The sequence below is a fragment of the Mercenaria mercenaria genome, chromosome 5 (assembly GCF_021730395.1).
Source record: "Mercenaria mercenaria strain notata chromosome 5, MADL_Memer_1, whole genome shotgun sequence".
Lineage (NCBI taxonomy): Eukaryota > Metazoa > Mollusca > Bivalvia > Venerida > Veneridae > Mercenaria > Mercenaria mercenaria.
Window position 1 is genome coordinate 310,577 of NC_069365.1, and position 21,241 is coordinate 331,817.

The following is a 21,241-nucleotide window of genomic DNA, read 5'->3' on the forward strand; positions in this document are numbered from 1 at the left end:
AATAGAAACTCCATTTTTTGTTTTTTCCCTTGCTCTGATTATCAGGCAGCATATTTTTGAAACACACCAAATTACCCGTATACCATAGTCATCCGCGATCCATCCTTTGACAGGTCCAGTAGTTTGTTTTGTGATTTTTGATCAATTTTTTTCTTCTGGATCCTAATTTTTTACTCTCTGATTATCATAAATTTTATTTTCATGGGATATGATAATAGAATCACACCACTAGAAAGCATGAAACACCAGGAGAAGAAGTATCACCCTAAAATATATGAAGTGGTAACTGGTTATATAAACTATTGAGCATTTACAGCTGGTGACCCGACAGCCTTAGGTCCAAGCATTCTTCAATTATTGACTGGAAACCATTTTGAGCACAAGGTCACAGTAGGTCTTTTAATTTCTGCCATTTCTTCACTGATTTTTAAGACGGTTTTTGGAAGAAGAGGATGGGTAAGAGGTAGGATGAATGTTCAGTGTTCTTCAGTCTACAGTCCTAAGCACAAGCTTTCAAATGAAGAACCAACCTTGATTTGCAAATTTTTTCATTCACTTTCATCCATACTGTCACCCCTTTCATGTTGCTGTTCGTTGTCATGGTAACTTGGAGGTGAAGAGGAATCTGACATCTCCGCCTCCTTCTAAGCATCAAGTCCATTTCCCTCCATACTGACAGTGGTATCCTTTCTTATACATCTCATCAACAAAGCTGTACAGTAATGGGATCATTCTAAAGCATCCAACATTTTCCTAGAAAATAACAAGAGGGCCATGATGGCCCTGTATTGCTCACCTGAGTACCATTGCTCAAAATGATATGATCCAAGTTTTGACATAGAGCACATAGGCATACACATTAAATATCCAGGATAAACATTTTCTTGTAACAGTCCCTTTTGACCTAGACAGGGCTAATTTCCATACCAAGTTTTAGGGACCTAGGCTCAAATGCTGCACTTTTGTACTAACATGACTATTCCTTACCCTGGAAGACTTAAAGAACATTTAAAACCAATCTCTTTAGATGCTGCTGAGATATACAGTCCAAACCTGGTATCTCAAATTTCGATGGACCGTGCTTTTTATTTCGCGATAACCGAAATTCGAGTTATGAGGAGGGACGTATATGGACAAAATGAGTACACATTACGAAAAGATTTGATAGAAAACTAGAAACTGTTTCCTTGATACCGTCTATAGGCTGTCGGCTTTTTACGCGTACAAGATTCCGTACAGTTTGTGTTTATCAAAGTTTTCAGTTTTTCAAAGAATAAAAATGATACTAACCTCAAATGATTTTAAGACAAGTTTGTTTTTTATGCTAAGTTTCTCTCCCAGAGGATTGACAGCATTTCAATTTGACATTTTGAATGAATGATGCTTTCCCCCAAGAAGTTAATGTTTACAGTCTCATCGTGATTACCTCTAATTAATCCTTATTAAAGATCCCAACTGTTCAAACTAATTAATTCATTAGTTTAAATTAAAAGCAATTTTCATAACGTCTCAAAAACCAATGACTGCTGATTAAAGAAATCTAATGTTTACATCAAACAATTATCATTATGGCACGCGCAAACAAGTATGACACCATCTCACTTTGATAATTGCCGCATCTTTGATATGTCAGCATCACGGCTTTCTGGATAGGCAATAAACATGGACATGTGTTAAAAACAGCCACATTCACAATGACATGTGTGAAATTTTATCGCATATTTTTCTCACTTCTACTTACCGAGTTTACAATGCACTTGAATTTTATTGACGGGACTGAAAATCTCTTTCGACACATCTGGAGTTTTGGTAAGTCAAATTTTGACGTAACTGAAGTTGAATTACATAATTTTATATAAAGAAGGAAATTTGACAGGACTTGAAAATTTCTTCGACTTAAGCGGAATTTCGAGGTAAGCGAGTCTGAGATACCGAGTTTCGACTGTATATTCGTTTACATAAAATAAAAGGAGGTAATTTGTCATAAATTCAGTCCATAGCTATCTACCCTGATTGCCTCGGTCCAACTAAAGACAATAATGAAATTTCAAATGAGTTCTATAAATATTTACGAAGATAAATCCATTTTTATTAAAATCAGGGGAGGTAATCATGCATTGGTACATGTATGTAGAAGACAGAGAGCACAAGCCTGTACAAACAATATATTAGTAAAATATTCATATTGATAAATGTTCAATAAAGAGTTATCTAATATGACTATTTCTTACTATGGAAGACATAAATAACGTTTCAAACCAAAGCTGCTAAGGTGTATTCATTTAGATAAAAAATAAAGGGAGGTAATTTGTCATAAATTCAGTCAATATGCATCTTCACTGATTGTCCAAGTCCATCTGTTGACATAAATGAAATTTCAGATCAGTATCTTCATTAGTTACGGAGATATACCCATTTAAATTTGAAATAAAGGGAGGTAATTTGAAATAAAATCAGTCCATAGTTATCTACCCTGATTGTCTTAGTCCAACTAATGACAATAATGAAATTTCAAATAATTCCTGTAAGTACTTACTGACATCAATCCATTTTGATTACAATCAGGGGAGGTAATCAGATATAAAATAACTCTGGAACCTACGACTGGATCTGACAGATTTGTCATGGAATCCAAGATTTATTGTTGTTGAAGATATTTTGGAAGTTTGTATCAAATCAAACCATAAATGAAGTCTCTATATAGCTGCAAAAGCCAAAATAGCAAATTTTGGACCATTAAGGGGCCGTAACTTTGGAACATATGATGGAATCCGGCCAGTTCAACAAAGGAACCAAGATCTTGTGGTGATACAGACGCATTCTCAGTCAACCTGGTCAATTGAGGTATTAGAAAGTGAAATTTTTCACTTTCGCTGATTTGTATTTCAGAATTACCAGCGGTGTAAATAATATATCTCGTGCCTAAATGTGAATTTTTACCAGTTACAATAAAAAGGTTTCCAAGATATATATGTTCAAATCTTTAAAATGACATGCTGTGCTCAAAAATTATCAACTTTACAACAGGACTAGCATTCATTAATATGCAATCATGATGCAAGTTGTTACAAAAATATGTACATCAGTTATCAAATCTACAGAGTATGGTCTAAACTTTTGTTTAGTGTAAGTTACTGTATTGATATTATTATGTAACTTTTACCTTTGGACGCATAAAAAAATGAAATATTTGTTGTTGATTCCATTTTCCAATATACCTTCTCTTTTGATTTAAATAGAATAATAACAAGCAAACACATATATTTAGTGTGCAGTCTAAGTGAATCAATAATATCTTCATATTCTCAGGCGACTGAGCTAGATTTGCCAAAGATACAATGATAATGATACAACTGCTTTTTTCATTGTCTCGTAGATTACACTAGTCTGGCTCGTAGATTATCAGATTATCGATTAAGCTATACAATTAGTGTAAATACTAAACCTGTCAAAGTATAAAACTATTCATATCAAGGTTACAGTAAAACAATCAATCATATAACATAATAGGTGAATTATACAAAAATACTCAAGAACCATCATCTTCTATACTGAAATTTTATCACTTTATTCAGTGGCCACCTGCCGTCCGCGGCCAGCGGCCACCGAATTTGTCTCCCGACCGCCGTATTTGACCCCTTTCAGCGGCTATTTTTCTTCCGAAACCAATTATTTTTAGGCGATAATCGCCGAAGATACCCGATTTTTGAGAAGCATGTGATTGCTAAGTTTCACGTGACTTCACCACAAGGACAACAAAATGACATGAGCTTCTCAATTAAAACTGATAACCAAAGGTGTAATTCCTTTTTTGTTATGATCAAATGGCATGTAATTATCGGCAATTAGCGTGTCACCTCGTGTCCATTTTGTTGTTCACAGTTTGATCTCAGTTGAAGAAAGTACTCGATAACTAATTGGTAGCATAATATTTGTGATTTTTTATACTTCTGTCATCAAAATACTATCAAATTTATACGAAATTAATTACGTTTGAAAAAAATATAAACCACTCTATCTTTTACAGATCATAACGGCAATCTTAGATTTTAGCGTAGACAATAAGCGCGGAGAGTAGCTTCCCTTACCAAAATGGCGAAAATTGTAAACAAAATTGTTTTGAAGTTGGAAAATTGTCTGTAACGATTTTTGTTGTAAAAAAACCATGCCGGAGTTTTAGACTGCTAAGATGACCATTCGTATTGCGAAGGCAAATGCACGTCATTGTACCCTGGTAAAATAATAATAAAAAAACCGAAAAAGAAACAGGCCTAAAGGCTAAACTGGCTAGAAAAATACATATACTGGTTGCACCTCCGATCAGCGGTCACCCGGCTTAAGCAGCCAAATTGTCTGCTTCCCCTGGCTGGCTGCTTAAGACAGGTTAGACTGTACTTAAATGACAGAGCCATGTCACAAAATACCAACACAGTATGCAAAGTAAATTTTGTTTAGAAGTCTTATTACCTTCTCTGATATTCTGTGTATATTATTAAGGAAAGAATCTGTCTTACATAAAAGAAATCAGTGAACTATAACATACAATCCAGCAAATACACAATCAAAGTTTGTCACGTAGATTAGTAGATTATAAAAACATCTAGCTTTGTAACACCTGAATGTCTAATCATGATTATATATACTTCTATTACAACTATTATTCTGTTTGATGATAAAGAAATGTGTTCATCTACACTTTTTATCAATAACATTTTTCTTCCTTTTTTTCTTGAAATACAACAACATTTCTGATGATAATCTGTGGATACGTGTGAACGATGCATCTCCAAAATAATCAAAGTGAATGTTTTGATGCTCTAGTGTATTTCTTTGCCTTTCAGTTTCAACATCACAAGCATTATAAGGCATTATGCGGGAAGTATCCTCTGGTTCTAAACACTAAAATATCTGTAATTTCCTTTCACTATTCTATCAGATTTGACTTTAAGCAGGCGCTTGTGATTTCTTTCCTTCCATTCCAAGATCAGGCCTCGACCTTAGCGGTGGACCGTTGGACCGACGCAACCAAAATATCGGCAGGTCCACTAACTATCAAAAGTTGGATAGACCGACGGTCAACCAATTTTCAGTCACGGTCTGCAAAAGTGAAGAATAGGGGAAAAATCGTACGCATATCGGCGAATTCACAAAACGAAAGTTGATTTTGCCTTAAGTACGGCATTTTACAGTTACAAGCATTGGCGAGTGGAAGTCAGGATAGCACGAATGGACTACTTCACTGATCGGGCGAGTGGTATTTACGTGGTAACTTTACCAAATTGAGAAATTACATCAGGCAAAATAACCTGGATTGACTGGAATTTACCCGCGAATCGTAAAAATATCAAAACGTCATGCTGGTAATTTTCCATTCACGAGCACGTGCGCCCTATCGTAATATCTAATTTACATCGCGGTTACTTTTGACACAAAAAACGCGCTTACAGTTTGCCCTACTTTGTTATCCAATCAGAGGGCAAAGTTTTTAAAAATATTTGAAAAATATATCACATAAAATACGTTTTACTTATTTTATGGCATAAAATATGTCACGTATTTTCTCTCGATAGTGTGAGGAACGTGACGTCATCGGCCGTAACACAGGGGCGGGATTTATGCAAATAAGCAGGTTATGGAAATTAGTTGATCAAGTACAAATAGTTCAAAGCAAACACACAAACACAAAAATGAACTTTATTCAGCATGGCCAAATATCCAGTGAAAACTGAAAAGAACGGTTGAACTAGTATATATCAAATGTAGTTTGAATAAATGTCTGTCACTCTATCGAATTCGTTTGAAATAATCAACTAGACTGAAAAAGTGTGTAGCCCCGATCTAATGTCAACCTACCATAAGCAGTTCCACCAAAAGTTCACAAAATATAAGTACAGTCACGAAACAAATGAAATTTCTACTTAAATTTCCATCAAAATTTTTTTACCGATGTGTGTAACTATCATGACTTTCTGAACACCAGCTGGTACGTTCACAGTTAATACAGATTCGCTTTCATTTGGTAATTCTGTTTTGCTGCTTTCCGGTTTCAACACACTTGAGAATCTAACGTTTTTCGAAATTCCGCGAGTGTGGGATCGTCCGTTTTAAACAAGTTTACATGTATCGATTTCTCTGTACGTAAATAACGTTGAATTCCTGCTGCGATATTTTGCAAAGTTGCTGGCGGGTAGGATTCACCGTTCTTCCGCTTAATTTCACAAAGCGTTTAAGCCAAAAGTCCATTTCCTGGTAAGACTGAAAGTTTCCGATATCCAGAGGAATTGGAAAGCCCGCCTCCGATGCAGTTTCTGGTTGCAGGTTGCGATTCTCGGCCCATTCTTTCCACATATTTATCGCCCATATATTACTTCGAGTCGTGTTGGCAGGAACAGCGTTCCTCTGCTTGTTCTTGATATCTACTGTAGACAGCGGCTTCTGAAATATACCTGCAAAGAGAAAAGAATATTTATTTAATTTAAACTTCCACAAACACGGCACGTGAAAGGGTTTGTGGTAAATTCATTGTCATTCCGATTGTTATCTATTTTAAGTTTCATGAAATTCTACCAACTGGCTACTGAGAAATGGCAGCGGACGTGGATTTTTCATTAAATCAACGGCAATAACTCTTAAGTAAAAATGACTAATAAAAAAATGACGGACATCATGTATTAGTTATTGGTCAAATATTTATTTTAAGTTTCATGAAATACTATCTGCAAGTTACTGAGAAATGGCAGCAGACAGACGGAAGAACACATGCTTTCATTAAATCAAGGGCAATAATTCTAAGGAAAATTGACCAATCCAATAAAAAAAATGACGGGCATCATTGCAGTATGTTGGTCCATATTTATTTTAGGTTTCATAAAATACTACCGGCTAGTTGCCGAGAAATGACTGCGGACGGAAGGACGCACGGAAGGGCACACGGACGGCCAACGTACGCCATTTCAGTATCCCCTCCCTTTCATCGGCGGGAGATAATGAAACATTACAAATCAGAGCAAAAATATTGCTAGAATTTTTAGCTCTAGGACCGGTTACCAAAAAGCACTAAGTTAAAATTAAATTAAAAAATACATACTGTTGCACACTTCTGCTGGGGTGTTCTCTTTGTTTTCTGCTTGATTTCTAGTATCATTCTTGGCGTCGTAGAGTTGTTGCGTGTCGACAATAAGAAACTGCGAAACAGTAACATCATTTTGACCAAACGGAATATAAAAGTAGTCATCGTTCAGGAAATCTAATTGATAATCCAGCTCAGTTTTGTGTTCTGTTGAAACTGTCTTTTCTGCCATATTTTAGTTACTTTCGACATGTGCATATACATGTAATACCATTCACGAATTAACACTGTGAAAAATGAACCCTGGCTATTGGTATTTGATTGACGTTTCAAGACAACTTTTCCCTCTCTAGACCTGTCAATCAAAATTCTTATGGGCGGACGTTTATCACTTCAAAGCGTACGCCGACATGGCGTACGTGACTTTTTGCACAGGCAAACTGTAAATCAGTTATTGGTCATATCAAATTTTATAGAACTTATTGCTGCGCTCCGCTACGCTACGCTTGCAATAAATTCCATAAAATTTGATATTTGACCAATAACTAATACGTAGTGCATTCATTTTTTAATATAATCGCTTCAAATTTTCAACACCGCTTGAGAACTAATAGAGTTTGAATTCTATAACAATTTTAATAAGATATCGACAGGAATGCAGGCAAAATTCTTTTAAAACGATCAAATTTTCATATAATGTTTTGTAAAATTTCAAACAGCGCGATCTTGATTATTTACTTCTTTCTTAAAGTAAATAAACGGTACATACTATGGTAATAAAATTAAGACTTTTGACCAGAAAGTACAAAAAACACAATTAAAAAATCTTAAATAATGAAAAAGCGGCAGCAATTTAAATACATGGAGTAAAACGATTTTTGGCAAACAGATTTCTGTTAGCGCGACAGAATAGGTTACGTGACCTCGTGAACGTAAATAGAAATGTGGTTTTAAAATAAAGCAGTATGATGTTGTTGCGGATTTTAATAAGTTTTAAATGGTTCTTCGTACATATATTTTTTGACTCAACACTTTGTTAGATATTCTTCTCAAACAATAAATTGTAAATTCCTTGAGGGCAAATAGGTCACAGAGGTAGGATATACACTATAATCGTTCACGGTTTGACACATTTACATGTCAGTTTATTCGGGATATTGCACATTCGCTTTTAAAAAATTAAAGAAAAAACTTTTTTTACTGATTTCTTCTCAACAATTTAAGGAATCGAGAAAGTACGATAAGACAGTGATCTGTCACATGGCGCGAAAACATGACGTAATGCCATGACAATCTCGGGCAACTATACCGCTTTGATCTCCACTTCAGATGCCATAATAATCGACACACTTCTTTTAGCTCTTTGTGGGGTGTTAATTGATGATGAAAACAAGGCCAATTACTTAGTTTATCATCAGAATAATTACCGATAATTGTTAATGGTTTTTTTTTTTTCACTTTCAACAGAGTGCTACAGTCTTCCATTTCTAATTATTTTAGAAATAAGTCCTGTTTCTTTGAGTCATATGAAGTTATGACGTCTACAACATCACAATTTATGTAATAGAATTGGAGGTCCACTAAAGTCTGAGCAGGTCTACTAGATTTTAGCAGTTGGTGGGCCTGCTGGCAACTGCTGAAAAAAGTTAAGGTCGAGGCCTGAAGATGTCAATTTTTAATTTCCACGGTGTATTCCATTCTGTACTTTTTCATAATTTTTCCAGTGGCTTACATATGGACAATCTGTGGGCTTTTTTGTACAATTTTGTCTTGGGTATCCTTTCCCAACTTTCCTCGATCGAGTATTCTCCAAAACTCAACCATTTACAGCCTTCTTATTTCTGAAACTTTTTTAGGATTTTTCAGTAGTTGCCAGATTTACTTCTTGATTTGACTGTTTCCTTTCCGCATCTAAACATTACAAAGTACTCCTGTACTTACCAATTAGTACACACCTAAAGGGTCGTTTTATGTTATGATGCCAGTGTCTGTCTGTCTGTTCGTTCAATTGTTAGCAATTTCGTGACAGCTTTGTAACACTTGAATCCCTTGCAAGATTTTGAAGACACTTGACTCAAATGTTCACCACATTAGGAGAAAGTGCAGAGTGCATGTTCTGGAAGCGTTGGTTTGCTTCAAGATCAGGTCAAGTTTATAGTAAACCTAGACATTAAACATAACTACGGCGAATTGTTAACTTTGATTCAAGCTATGTTGTAATATAAATTTGTAGAGCTCTATGATATTATATTAGATAATATAATAATATTATGCTAACTTCTTAAATGTCGTAAAGGCAAGCAACATATCCTAGAATTTAGGTGTTAAAAGTGTTTTACAGAACTCACGATGTCTGCGGAACATTACAGAAAGGGAAGAATTAGGATTGGCTACAACTCTTAAAATATAATTGTCAAACTTTCCATCATTCTACCCCCTGAACTATGGGACACTTCTTTATAATATACGGGACATCGTTTCCATGAAAATAGCAACCTACATAGAAACTGAGGTAGCACTGGCTATACGTTTTGAAAGAAAGTAAATATATACAGTATCTATCTTACATCTCGAATATATTACGCTAGTATGTATCTTACGCATCCCCGATCTTGTATCGAAATCTTGGGAAAAATGCTTACATTGGAATGTAATTGGAATATTACGCACCGAAAAATCAGTCAGAAAACGTTGTTTACAAACTTGAAATCGGCCATTAGCGGCATGCGTAAAATTGATTTCTCGTGAAAATCGCAACTGCTGAATAATCGGTTACAGACAACAGTGACAGTATCTGACAGACAAATTCTTTCTAAAGTATTTGAGAACTTTCTCAAGCTTTGACCACCTTGGTACACTTTAACAGACGTGTGAACAAACTCCTCATAATTATGGGCACATCAAATGAGAAAATCGTGGCTAATTAGCATGTTTGTTTAACAATGTACGAGCCGCTGTATTGATCAGTAATAATTTGCTGGAAATAACAAACAATCTGTTTTAATTGCCATTTATTTGAGCATCCTTGAAAGATAATGATTTTAATGATAAAACACCTACAAGCCGGAACCGCGAAATTTTGTATTTTGCCTAATTATTAAACTGACACATTATCCGGTGCTCTGGATATGTACGATACTTATTAATTACATTTACAAATACAAAAAATTTAAACTCACAAATAAAATCACTTTACCATGTATCATCAGAGGTTCTGTTCTGTACGTGTTTTTAGACCCACCCAATAAAACGCTCTTCAAGAGGAGGTTAAAAAAGCACGGCCCAAAATGTAAACACATGACAGTTGACAAATTGTCCAATTTTCGCCGGTATTTTCGGGTTTTCAAGCTGGGAAAAAATGTTTGAAGCTCTACCTTGGTGTATATTACGCATCCCTTTGAGAAAATGAAAAAAATCGTAAAAAACTGCGTAATATATTCGAGTTTTTACGGTATTCGAAAAATTCGTAACAGACCTTGATTCAGTGTCTGTACAGTGTCCAGAATTAAAATATTAACCAACAAGAGCGCCGCCATGCGGGGCAATATACGCCCGAAGGCTTACATCATAGGATTGGAGCAAAATTTTAAGAACTTGACTGTTGTAGCCCCAAAGGACTGGAACAACAAAAGGAAAACTTCAAAAAACAAATCTAAGTCCACAAAAAAAAAAATCAAAGTCTACAAAAAATCCTTATCAGGTATAGGTATGTAAAAATACACCTTAAAATTGGAGGTACCATCCATGTTGTACCACAGAAAAGTGGTCTCGGTTTTTCCCTACGGCCAATAATAAAAAAGTTTCAAAATAAGCTATTTATAGTAACATAAAAGGGAAGTAATTAAAAAAAAAAAAATTATTGTAAGTACAAAAAGGAGATCTGCCAAATAAAAACAAGACCACTGCAATGCAGAGCAATATACACAAAGCAAAGTCATATATGACCTTTGACCCTTTAGTGTGACCTTGACCTTGAAGCGAGTCATCCGGAACATGCGCTCTGCACATTGTTTACAATGTGGTGAACATTTCTGCCAAGTTTCTTTGAAATCCTTCCAGCAGTTCAAGAGTTACAGAGCGGACACGAAACAAACTGATATGACTTTTGACCCCTAAGTGTGACCTTGACCTTGAAGCAAGTCATCCGGAACATGTGCTCTGCACGTCGTCTTGGTGTGGTGAACATTTGTGTCAAGTTTCTTTGAAATCCTTCAAGGGGTTCAAGAGTTACAGAGTGGACACGAAACAAACTGATATGACCTTTGACTCCTAAGTGTGACCTTGACCTTGAAGTGAGACATCCAAAACATGCAGTCTGCACATTGTCTCGGTGTGGTGAACATTTGTGTAAAGTTTCCTTGAAATCCTTCAAGGGGTTCAAGAGTTACAGAGTGGACACGAAATTGCTAACAGACAGACGGACAGACGGACGGACGGACGGACAGACGGACACCAGCGTCATAACATAATATGTCCCTTCGGGCGTATAAAAAGACACCCTGGAAGCAGACAATATTTGTATGCACCTGGTTTGAGTAGGAGGGTATTAACGAATATAAAGAACTTTACAAATGGCAAAAAGTAACGTTTTTCAACGAGCATAAGATGGGGTTTGTATTGTAGGTATGACTCATAGATTATGTTCAAAATATTTAACTTAAATCAATATAAGACAGTGGTACCTTAAAACAAGCCCCTTAGATTATAGATTAAAAATTACAATTTAGATGTAAATTGTTGGACACTGCAAATAAAATCAAGAGAAAAGATTACAGTAAAGTGATGAATTTTTATTCTTGGCAATGTATTGTATGCTCTTGAAAATCACACAATATGATAGGATTATTATATTCAAACGATATATGGTCCACTTTTTTATTTTTGTCCTGTAGATTTCCAAAATTTGGAGACATGTGACTAGTAGACACGGAAATGTACAAAATTATTCTTTTCTTAAATTTTCATGTCTCTTCCTAAAGCCTAGCATACCATTACCTAAAACAATGCATAAGTTTATTCTACTGCGGACCTTTTGCACACAAACATACACCTATTTAAACATAACAAGAGCTCGTCGAACACGAAATGCCCCCCTTGATGCATTCAGTAATTGCACAAGGAACAAAAATTATTTGCTCACTGTAAACAAAAATTCTACTGTTCTGGTTCAATGTGACATTGACCTTTGACCTATTGACCTCAAAATCAACAGGGGTCATCTGCTGGTCATGATCAACTTCCCTATTAAGTTTAGTGATCCTAGGCCCAAGCGTTCTCAAGGTATCATCTGGAAAGGGTTTAACTGTTCTGGGTCAATATGACCTTGACCTTTAGCCTACAGACCTCAAAATCTATAGGGGTCATCTACAGGTCATGACCAACCCCCTATCAAGTTTCATGATCCTAGGCCAAAGCGTTCTCAAGTTATTGTCTGGAAACGGTTTAAATGTTCCGGGTCACTGTAACCTTGACCTTTGACCTACTGACCTTAAAATCAATAGGGGTCATCTGCTGGTCATGATGAACCTCTCTATCATCTTTCATGACCCTTGGCCCAAGCGTTCTCAAGTTATCGTCAAGAACCGTTTAACTGTTCCTGACCAATCAGACCTTGAACTTTGACCAAATGACCTCAAAATCAATAGGGGTCATCTGCTGGTCATAATCAATCTCCCTATCAATTTTCCTGATCCTAGGCCCAAGTGTTCTTGAGTTATTGCCCAGAAACGGTTTTACTGTTCCTGGTCACTGTGACCTTGACCTACTGATCTCAAAGTCAATAGGGGTCATCTGCTGGTCATGACCAACATCCCTATCAACTTTCACGATCCTAGGCCCAAGCAATCTTGAGTTATCATCTGGAAACCGTTTAACTGTTCCGGGTCACTGTGACCTTGAACTTTGATATACTGACCTCAAAATCAATAGGGGTCATCTGCTGGTCATGATCAACCTCCCTATCAACTTTCATGATCCTAGGCCCAAGTTCTTGAGTTATCATTCGGAAACTGTTTAACAGTTCAGGGTCACTGTGACCTTGACCTTTGACTAGTGTTATTTCTGGAGCGACACAGCAGGGTGCCCCGCCCTGCCCTTTTTTACTGCCGCCACGCTGCCCTTAAAATGTGCCCTCTTGCCTGTTATCTTCTGTTAAATCCTGCCAATTTCCCTGTTGACATGCCTCGCGATTTTTTGATTAGCAAGTTACGTCATGGCGAGTGCACACAGGTAATGAGAATCATTGAAGTGTTAAAACTAACTGGTAAAGAGTATGGATCCTGTGTGATGTCAAAAAGACGTTCGTAAGCGGCCAGCTGATTACCGAGCACGTGAAAAGTGCCCTAGATTTTTTTTGTGCAAAATTTAAGTTAGACCGTTGTTTAGTATAATAACAAGTATTATTAGTATATATCAATGCAGTTTGATTCTACTGTAATTTCAACTAGAAAATGCACAAATTTAATGAATATCGAAAGTAAAAGTAAGTTTAGAATGTCCGTTCACGAATCTTACTACTCCCGATGTCGTATGCAATTTTTCCATATTTCTTTCAAAAAAGCTGACTGTCGGTTTATTGTTTATGATGAGAAACATCAAAATTTGAGGAACTATCTTTGGTTTACCCTCATGGGTCATGTACACTGAGTAAAAGCTACTTTCAGACAACATTCCGAAAGCGTACCAGTATCTGGATAGTATTATTTTGGATATGCGTTTTAGTAAGCTTTAATCTGACTGTAATAGCACTTTTCTGTTAATGAAATATTGATGAAAGACCTGATCAATACAACATGACTTTTGATAATTATTAGTTTACAATGTGACCTGAAACAGGCCTTTTACTTATAATGTTGTTCACCACATGATCTTGGTTTCAAGATTAAGCTTATATTAAGGCCCTCCACTATTTCATATGAATAAGTTGACATTCTTGGTGACATTTTTTAAGAGAAAGGCTTGAATGGTTTAACCTAAACTTTAAAGTAAGTAAAAAGCCTTTGTGAACTATGTTACTGGTTTTGGGAAGATTTACCACTTTCTTCTGTGACATTTCTTTTAAGTGTGCAATAAAGATAAACGGAATACATATTAACTATAGACATCTAGAAATGCAACTACTGCTATGGTAACTTTCACATCTAAAAGAGCACCCTGCCCCCTTCAGACAGCACCCTGCCCCTTTTAGGCAGCACCCTGCCCTTTTTGAACTCTAGAAATAACACTATTGACATACAGATCTCAAAATCAATAGGGGTCACCTTCAGGTGATGATCAACCTTCCTATCAACTTTCATGATCCTAGGCCCAAGCGTTCTTGAGTTATCATCTGGAAATGGATTGGTCTACATACAGACCGACCGACCGACCGACATCTGCAAAACAATATACCCCTCCTTCTTCGAAGGGGGGCATAATAAAAATCTACCCGCGACATTGAGTTTTTGAGACCAATACTTTTCTTTTACCATTATGAGCTATACTGAAATTGATGCAAAATATACTAAACCAGTGTTAATTTTCGGCGGAAAGGTTGTTCTTAACTATAACAGTGATTACTTCTGTCATCAATCTGTTTAGGTGAAAATAAACAATATTACAGATCGGCGACATCAATTGACCAGGTTAACTGAGATTGCGTCTACAAGTTGTGTGTAAGTTTGGTTAAAATCAAATCATAAATGAAGCTATTGTGCAGACAAGGTCAAAATAGCTAATTTTGGCCCTTTCTGGGGCCATAACTCCAGAACCCATTATGGGATCTGGCCAGTTCAAGAAAGGAACCAAGATCTTATGGTGATACAAGTTGTGTGCAAGTTTGGTTAAAATAAAATCATAAATGAAGCTGCTATTGTGCAGACAAGGTCAAAATAGCTAATTTTGGCCCTTTAAGGGGCCATAACTCTAGAACCCATAAAGGAATCTGGCTGGTTCAAGAAAGGAACCAAGATCTTATAATGATACAAGTTTTGTGCAAGTTTGGTTAAAATCAAATCATAAATGAAACCACTATTGTTGACAGATGCACGCATGCACGCACAGACGACACATAATGGATGAAGGGTGATCACAAAAGCTCACCTTGTCACTATGTGACAGGTGAGCTAACAATAATCAACATCAAAGTTGAACTGAAATTATATGAAAAAAGGTGACAAAATTCATGAAACAGTTGTTCCAGAGTTCTTGAAATATGATGTGGAAAGTGATGTTTAAGAACATTATTAAATTGCACCAGATTTATATAGCGCCCTTTTCATGATCAACACGTTCAAAGGCGCTTTACATATAGCAAACGCAGCCACACAGGGCACAAAATTCATCCTCTACTAATACAGACACAGAGCGATCTGACCAGTGGGACAAAGTGAGATAAAGCCAGAACAAACAGAGAGAAATCCATTTTAGATACAAGCCTGTCCGGCTAACTTAGCCTAGCTCTTTGCGAATATACAGTCTGGTTCTTTAACATGCCCGGTGTATAGCACCAATACACACTAAGCCGTCTTTCCTGGGAAGAACCAGTGCAGGCCTCTTAGTTAGGTGGGAGGCACTCTAGAGCATCTCAGAAATTTCCAATCCTTGGACCTCTGGATTGACAGTCAAGCGTGTTACCACTAGACCATCGGCCCAGAACATTTTTAAGTCTGAATCAAATCCACAGTTATGACTGATTGTATCTGACACCGTAATAGCTTTGAGTGTATCTTACACCGATATGGCTGCGAGTGTAATGACTGCAACTGTATCTGACACCAGAACAGTTGTAATTGTATGTGATATCATAATGGCTGTGAATGTATCTGACACAGTGATGGATTTGTGTGACTATATCTGACATTATAATTGCTCAGAGTGTATGACACCATAATGGTCGTGAGTACACCTGACACCATAATGACTGTGTGACATTATGATTGCTACTGAGTGTATCTGACACCATAATGGCTGCGAGTGTATCTGATACCATAATGGCTGTAACTGTATCTGACACCATAATGGCTGCGAGTGTATCTGATACCATAATGGCTGTAACTGTATCTGACACCATAATGGCTGCGAGTGTATCTGACACCATAATGGCTGCAAGTGTATCTTGACACCATAATGGCTGTGAGTGTATCTGACACCATAATGGCTGCGAGTGTATGTGATACCATTATAACTGTGAGTGTACACATGTGGCACCTGATGGCTGCATGTGACTACGTCTGACATCATAATTGTTGTTGGGTGTATCTGACACCATAGTAGCTGTAAAAGTATCTGATACCATAATGGCTGTGAATGTATCTGATAACAATTTTTATTATTTATTTAATTTTGTTGGGTTTAACATTGCACTGACTCAATTATGACAACTTTCCAGCTTTGATGGTGGAGGAAGATCCCAGGTGCCCCTCCGTGCATTACTTCATCTCAAGTAGGAACCTAAGTAGAACCACCGACCTTTCGCATGCCAGCTGGATGGCTTCCTCACATGAAGAATTCAATGCCTGGAGTGAGGCTCAAACCCACATCGATGAGGAGCAAGTAATTTGAAGTCAGCAACCTTAACCACTCAGCTACGGAGGCCCCCACAAACAATTGTAACTGTAATCAACAACTTACTTAGGTCAGTGGTTTCCAGATCAATAGTGGTAAATACTGCTACCCCAAACACTTCTGTTGGTCTGAAGTTGCCACCAGGTAATACATCCAGCAATGTCTTTATATCAGTGTCCTTTACATAGCCACTTCCTGTAAAGGAGACTGGATAATAAATTATGGCAATAATTTGAATAAACAAAAAATAAATAATTTTAATAAATACAATGTGTTTGTAAAAATGCTCCCATGATGGCCTGTCACAGGTGTGTTATATTGACAACCATTAGCCATCTACACTTATTAACTCGGAATTATTTTCACCCTCAAAGTGAAAGATTTCTTGATCTTTGCCCTAAATGGCAACTACTGACCAAAGGCAATCATTCTTTGATGTTTCACTCTATAAGACAAAGCACTCAGAAAAACTGTTCTCAGTCTCAAATCCACCCTGTCTCAAGGAGTCTCAATCCTTAAATATTTGACCTCTACAGTCCTAAGTCTATCTTTTTACTGATTCAGTTTAAAGATCAATGTAACCTTGACCTTTGACTTACATAGCACCCAAAATATTAGAGATCATCTTCAGGATGCAGACAATTACCCTACATAGTTTGATCACAGTAGGCCAAGCCTTCCCTAATTATGAAGAGGAAAACATTTTCAGTAAGAAATTCACTGCTGACCTCAAGAAAAACAGGGATCGTCTCTTGACCACTGACCACAGGCAATCATCCCATATAGTTTGATTACTGCATATTACATATTCCGTCTTATATGCCATTACATATGATGGATACGTAAATATTCTGAAAAGATTGTCTCTCTTTCAAAATGAATGTCATTTGTAAAGTAAAAACAAGATCACTGCCTGTCTAGCCCTAAGGAACTTTGACTCATGAAATACATGAACCGTATTTTCCGGACAATAGGCCGCAGCCTATACGTTTAAAAAAGTGAAACTTTAGGGGTACGGCCTATGCATCGAAGTGGCCTATACATCATTTTATTTTTTCTAAATGGGCTTCTCATGCTGCCTATAAATAATATCAATATTACAACTCGGTATTTGAAATAGATTTTAACACGAAATCAATATGTTTTATGTTCATAATTAAAAAAATTCCCATCTTTGTAAAATCTCCACGAAAGACAAACTGTGAAATTAGCCCAGTTGTTTTGCATCTCTATAATGTTATGTACACAAAAGATGAATAGACGCAAACAGACAATTACCGGTGTTGCGTCAAATATGTGTAATCTGATTACCGAACAGAACAGTGTTTCCGTTACATACCTCAAAGTAGCGACCAACATATTGATTTCTATTCTCTTCAGAGTATGCAACCAAACAATTTTCTCTTTTTTCCGTCGGTGTAGCCATATTTTGCTTATTCGATCAAATCAGGTTGAAAGTACAGAATGGACAATTTTGCCGAGAGGGCCTTTGAAAACAGCTATAGATAATTTACAGTTCAGACTTTATAGTTCACTGCATTCGACGGATTAACAAGTGTGATTACCAGTAAATACAACCGACTTCAATGGCTATTTATCGAGGACAGCTAGTCTTTATAAAACACGGTCAAAATCGCCGCATTGAGGAGTATTGGCCACGGCCAATATGCCGGAGCGGCCTATACCATAAATTTTATTTCTAATATAGTTAAAATATATGGCTGCGGCCAATACGGTGCAGCGGCCTATTGTCCGGAAAATACGGTAGGTGCAAAATTAAAATCTTTAAACCATCTTACAAAGTTTCAAAACTATATCTGTAACAATTTTTTGAAAAGCTGTTATTTTTGTGAATTTTCAGAAGTGTCAAAAAAATCTAAACAATCCTAATTTCTTCAAGGTTCACTAGGGGGCAAGTACTCAACATAGGGTGTAAAATGAGTTTTTGAACCATCCTACAAGGTTTCAAAGCAATATATGTAAACGGTTTTGAGAAATTGTCATTTTTGTGAATTTTCAAACAATAGGGTCATTGACTCTGAAGCGCTCACCTGTGTAAAAGGTTCAAATGTGCCCCCAACTGAAGACTGTTGGTGAATGATCTCATAATGATGCTAAAAATCAAGTTTGATGAAGATCAATGAAGTGGTTCATCAGAAGGAGTCATTTAAAGGCATTTGTAATTTTCGCTCTGGTAGTCCCTAAAAGGGGCCAATCATCTCCATTTGAACAAATTAGGAGAAGACCTTGTTACAATCCATCCAGTTCATGAGATTCAGAGAAGTTATTTAAAGGTATATGTTACTTAATCTCTAGTGGCCCTAAAACGGACCCCATATGTATAAAATTGGCAGAGACTTTATAATAATGCTACAGACAAAGTCTGATGAAGATCCTTTGGGCTGTTCCTGAGAAGAAGTCTTTTAAAGTTTTTTTTTCTATTTATGCTCTAGTGGCTTAATCTGAACAAACCTAGTAGAGGACATTATAATGATGCTACAGACCAAGTTTGATGAAGATCTATCAAGCAGTTTATGAGAAGAAGTCTTTAAGAGGTATTTCTAATTTTGGCACTAGCAGCCCTTATTCACTGGGGCCAAGTGCCCCTATTCGCAAGGGCATACCCAAACACAAAGGGGGTGGGTGTTGGAGGCGGTGTGCATCCCACTGGTGGGAGGAAATTTTTGAAATATTGAGTTTATTTGGTGGCTGCTTTTTAGCGTGGTACTTTGACAAAATATTATACATACATGTATATAGTGTGTAACGGAAGTAACGTCCTTGATTTTTAACTAATTTGGGAGATGACCTTATAATGATGCAACAGACCAAGTTTGATGAAGATCCATCGAGGGGTTCATGAGAAGAAGTTCTTTTAAGGTATTTTTCCATTTTTATCTCTGGAGGCCCCTAAAAGTGGCCAAGGTGAACTGTTTGAACAAAATTGATAGAAGTCCATGCAAGAATGTTACTGACCAAGTTTGGTGTAATTTTGACTAGAAGTTTCAGAGGTTAAGACGTTAAGTAAAAATGTTGACACAGGAGGCAGGACAATGGACAACAGATGCTAGAGCATCCACCTTTACTGACAGCTCACCCTGAACAAAGTTCATGGGAGCTAAAAAAAAATATTCTGACCATTTTTCAGAAAGATAAAGAAGAAAATTTGGCCTTTTTTATTTTTTACTATTTGAGCCTGCGACCTTGACCTTTTTTTTTTTACTTCAAACATCCAAGTTTCAAACTTGACCTACTTTTCTGACATTTACAAGAACATCAGGTTAAAAATGTGGCCAGTCGAACCCTTCTAAGATTTCCCTGTGTGACCTACATTTTGACTCCTGACAGCCAATCATTAAACCAATCTAAGGTCAAACATTGTGACCATGTTTTAGTAAGATTTGACAATAAATTATATATGATTTTGATGGTCTATAAATCAAATTGCTGACAAAGCACTATCGATTACAAACACAGGCGAATCACAACAGCCCGCCTCGAACTAGAAATTAAAAGACATTGAATTTTATAAAACTTTCTGATATTTTTAGAAAATTTTAATATTTCAGTCTAATGCTACAGATATGAAATATAAGTAAACTAACTCAGTTTGTTCATAAATTGAGTAACTCTGTTAAGTTAAAGGCAATGACTTTGTGAGTATGAAGTCTATTTCAGAAACACTATACTTACTTAATTGGGAGTACATGTAGTTAATTCAAGCTGACTGTTAGACAAAACTGCACTATTACATGCTCACATTCATCAAAATTAAACCTGAAGTTATAAATAACAACAAAAACAGAAAGCAACCAAAACATTGGTTAAGACATGAATAAATTAACTTGCATAAAATATGACAACATGTTAAAGCAACATAAATTAAAAAGACATGAAATAAAAGACAATTTCTGGAAGCAGCTACCTTCAAGCAATACAAAAGCACACATGAAAGCAATGCATTTACATGCACACACATATAAAACAAGAAAAAAAGACATTATGAAATAAGCACATATAAAAGAAAGCATCAAAGCATAAAGCAACCCAGTACATAGAAAACAAGCAAAATAGCATAAAGCAGCAAATCAGTAGCTAGAATAGGCAGAGCATGTGCAGCCCTCTCTGCTCCAGGTATTGACCAAACTTTTGAACTGGTTAAATTGGTTTCTTCCCTAAAATGTTGTGGCAGAGAGTTCCAACAAAACTTGGTCGCTGTGAAACGAAGAGCTGCTGCCATAGCTAGAGGTTCTTACCCTTGGAATGTCGGCTGTGTCCTTGTACCTAAAATAGTAATAAATATATTTGATTCAAGTATGATGGGCCTTGTTTTTATGACTGGTACTATCATGGGAAAGAAATGTGTGGTTTCAATCAGTTGGTATTATCACGTGAAAGGAATGTGCAGGGTTTCAATCAGCTGGTATTATCTTGGGAAAGGAATGTGCAGTGTTTCAATCAGCTGGTATTATCTTGAGAAAGGAATGTGTGTGGTTTCATTCAGCTGGTATTATCATGGGAAAGCAATGTGTGAGGTTTCATTCAGCTGGTATTATCATGGGAAAGGAATGTGTGAGGTTTCCTTCAGCTGGTATTATTGTGGGAAAGGAATGTGTGAGATTTCATTCA

The 21,241-nt window shown here is 36.5% G+C and overlaps 1 protein-coding gene and 1 long non-coding RNA gene across 2 annotated transcripts; both read right to left on the bottom strand.

Annotated features, from left to right (window-relative positions):
* Positions 1-535: 535 nt before the first annotated feature.
* Positions 536-20,462, bottom strand: LOC128556822 (uncharacterized). Its single transcript, XR_008370843.1, has 3 exons — positions 20,306-20,462; positions 16,679-16,807; positions 536-753 (listed from the first exon to the last, which is right to left on the bottom strand). It is a non-coding gene; the product is annotated as an uncharacterized LOC128556822 (long non-coding RNA).
* Positions 5,448-7,621, bottom strand: LOC128556821 (uncharacterized). Its single transcript, XM_053542479.1, has 2 exons — positions 7,088-7,621; positions 5,448-6,446 (listed from the first exon to the last, which is right to left on the bottom strand). The coding sequence occupies exons 1-2, from the start codon at positions 7,299-7,301 to the stop codon at positions 6,115-6,117; spliced, it is 546 nt and encodes a 181-aa protein (XP_053398454.1). The 5' UTR covers positions 7,302-7,621; the 3' UTR covers positions 5,448-6,114.
* Positions 20,463-21,241: the final 779 nt, after the last annotated feature.

What these genes read in the sequence shown, in the direction of transcription:
- LOC128556821 (XM_053542479.1), bottom strand. Translation starts at nt 7,301, where the DNA reads ATGGCAGAAAAGACAGTTTCAACAGAACACAAAACTGAGCTGGATTAT. An exon ending in CCCAGCAGAAGTGTGCAACA is followed by an intron (nt 6,447 to 7,087) that starts GTATGTATTTTT and finishes TTCTCTTTGCAG; the next exon opens with GTATATTTCAGAAGCCGCTG.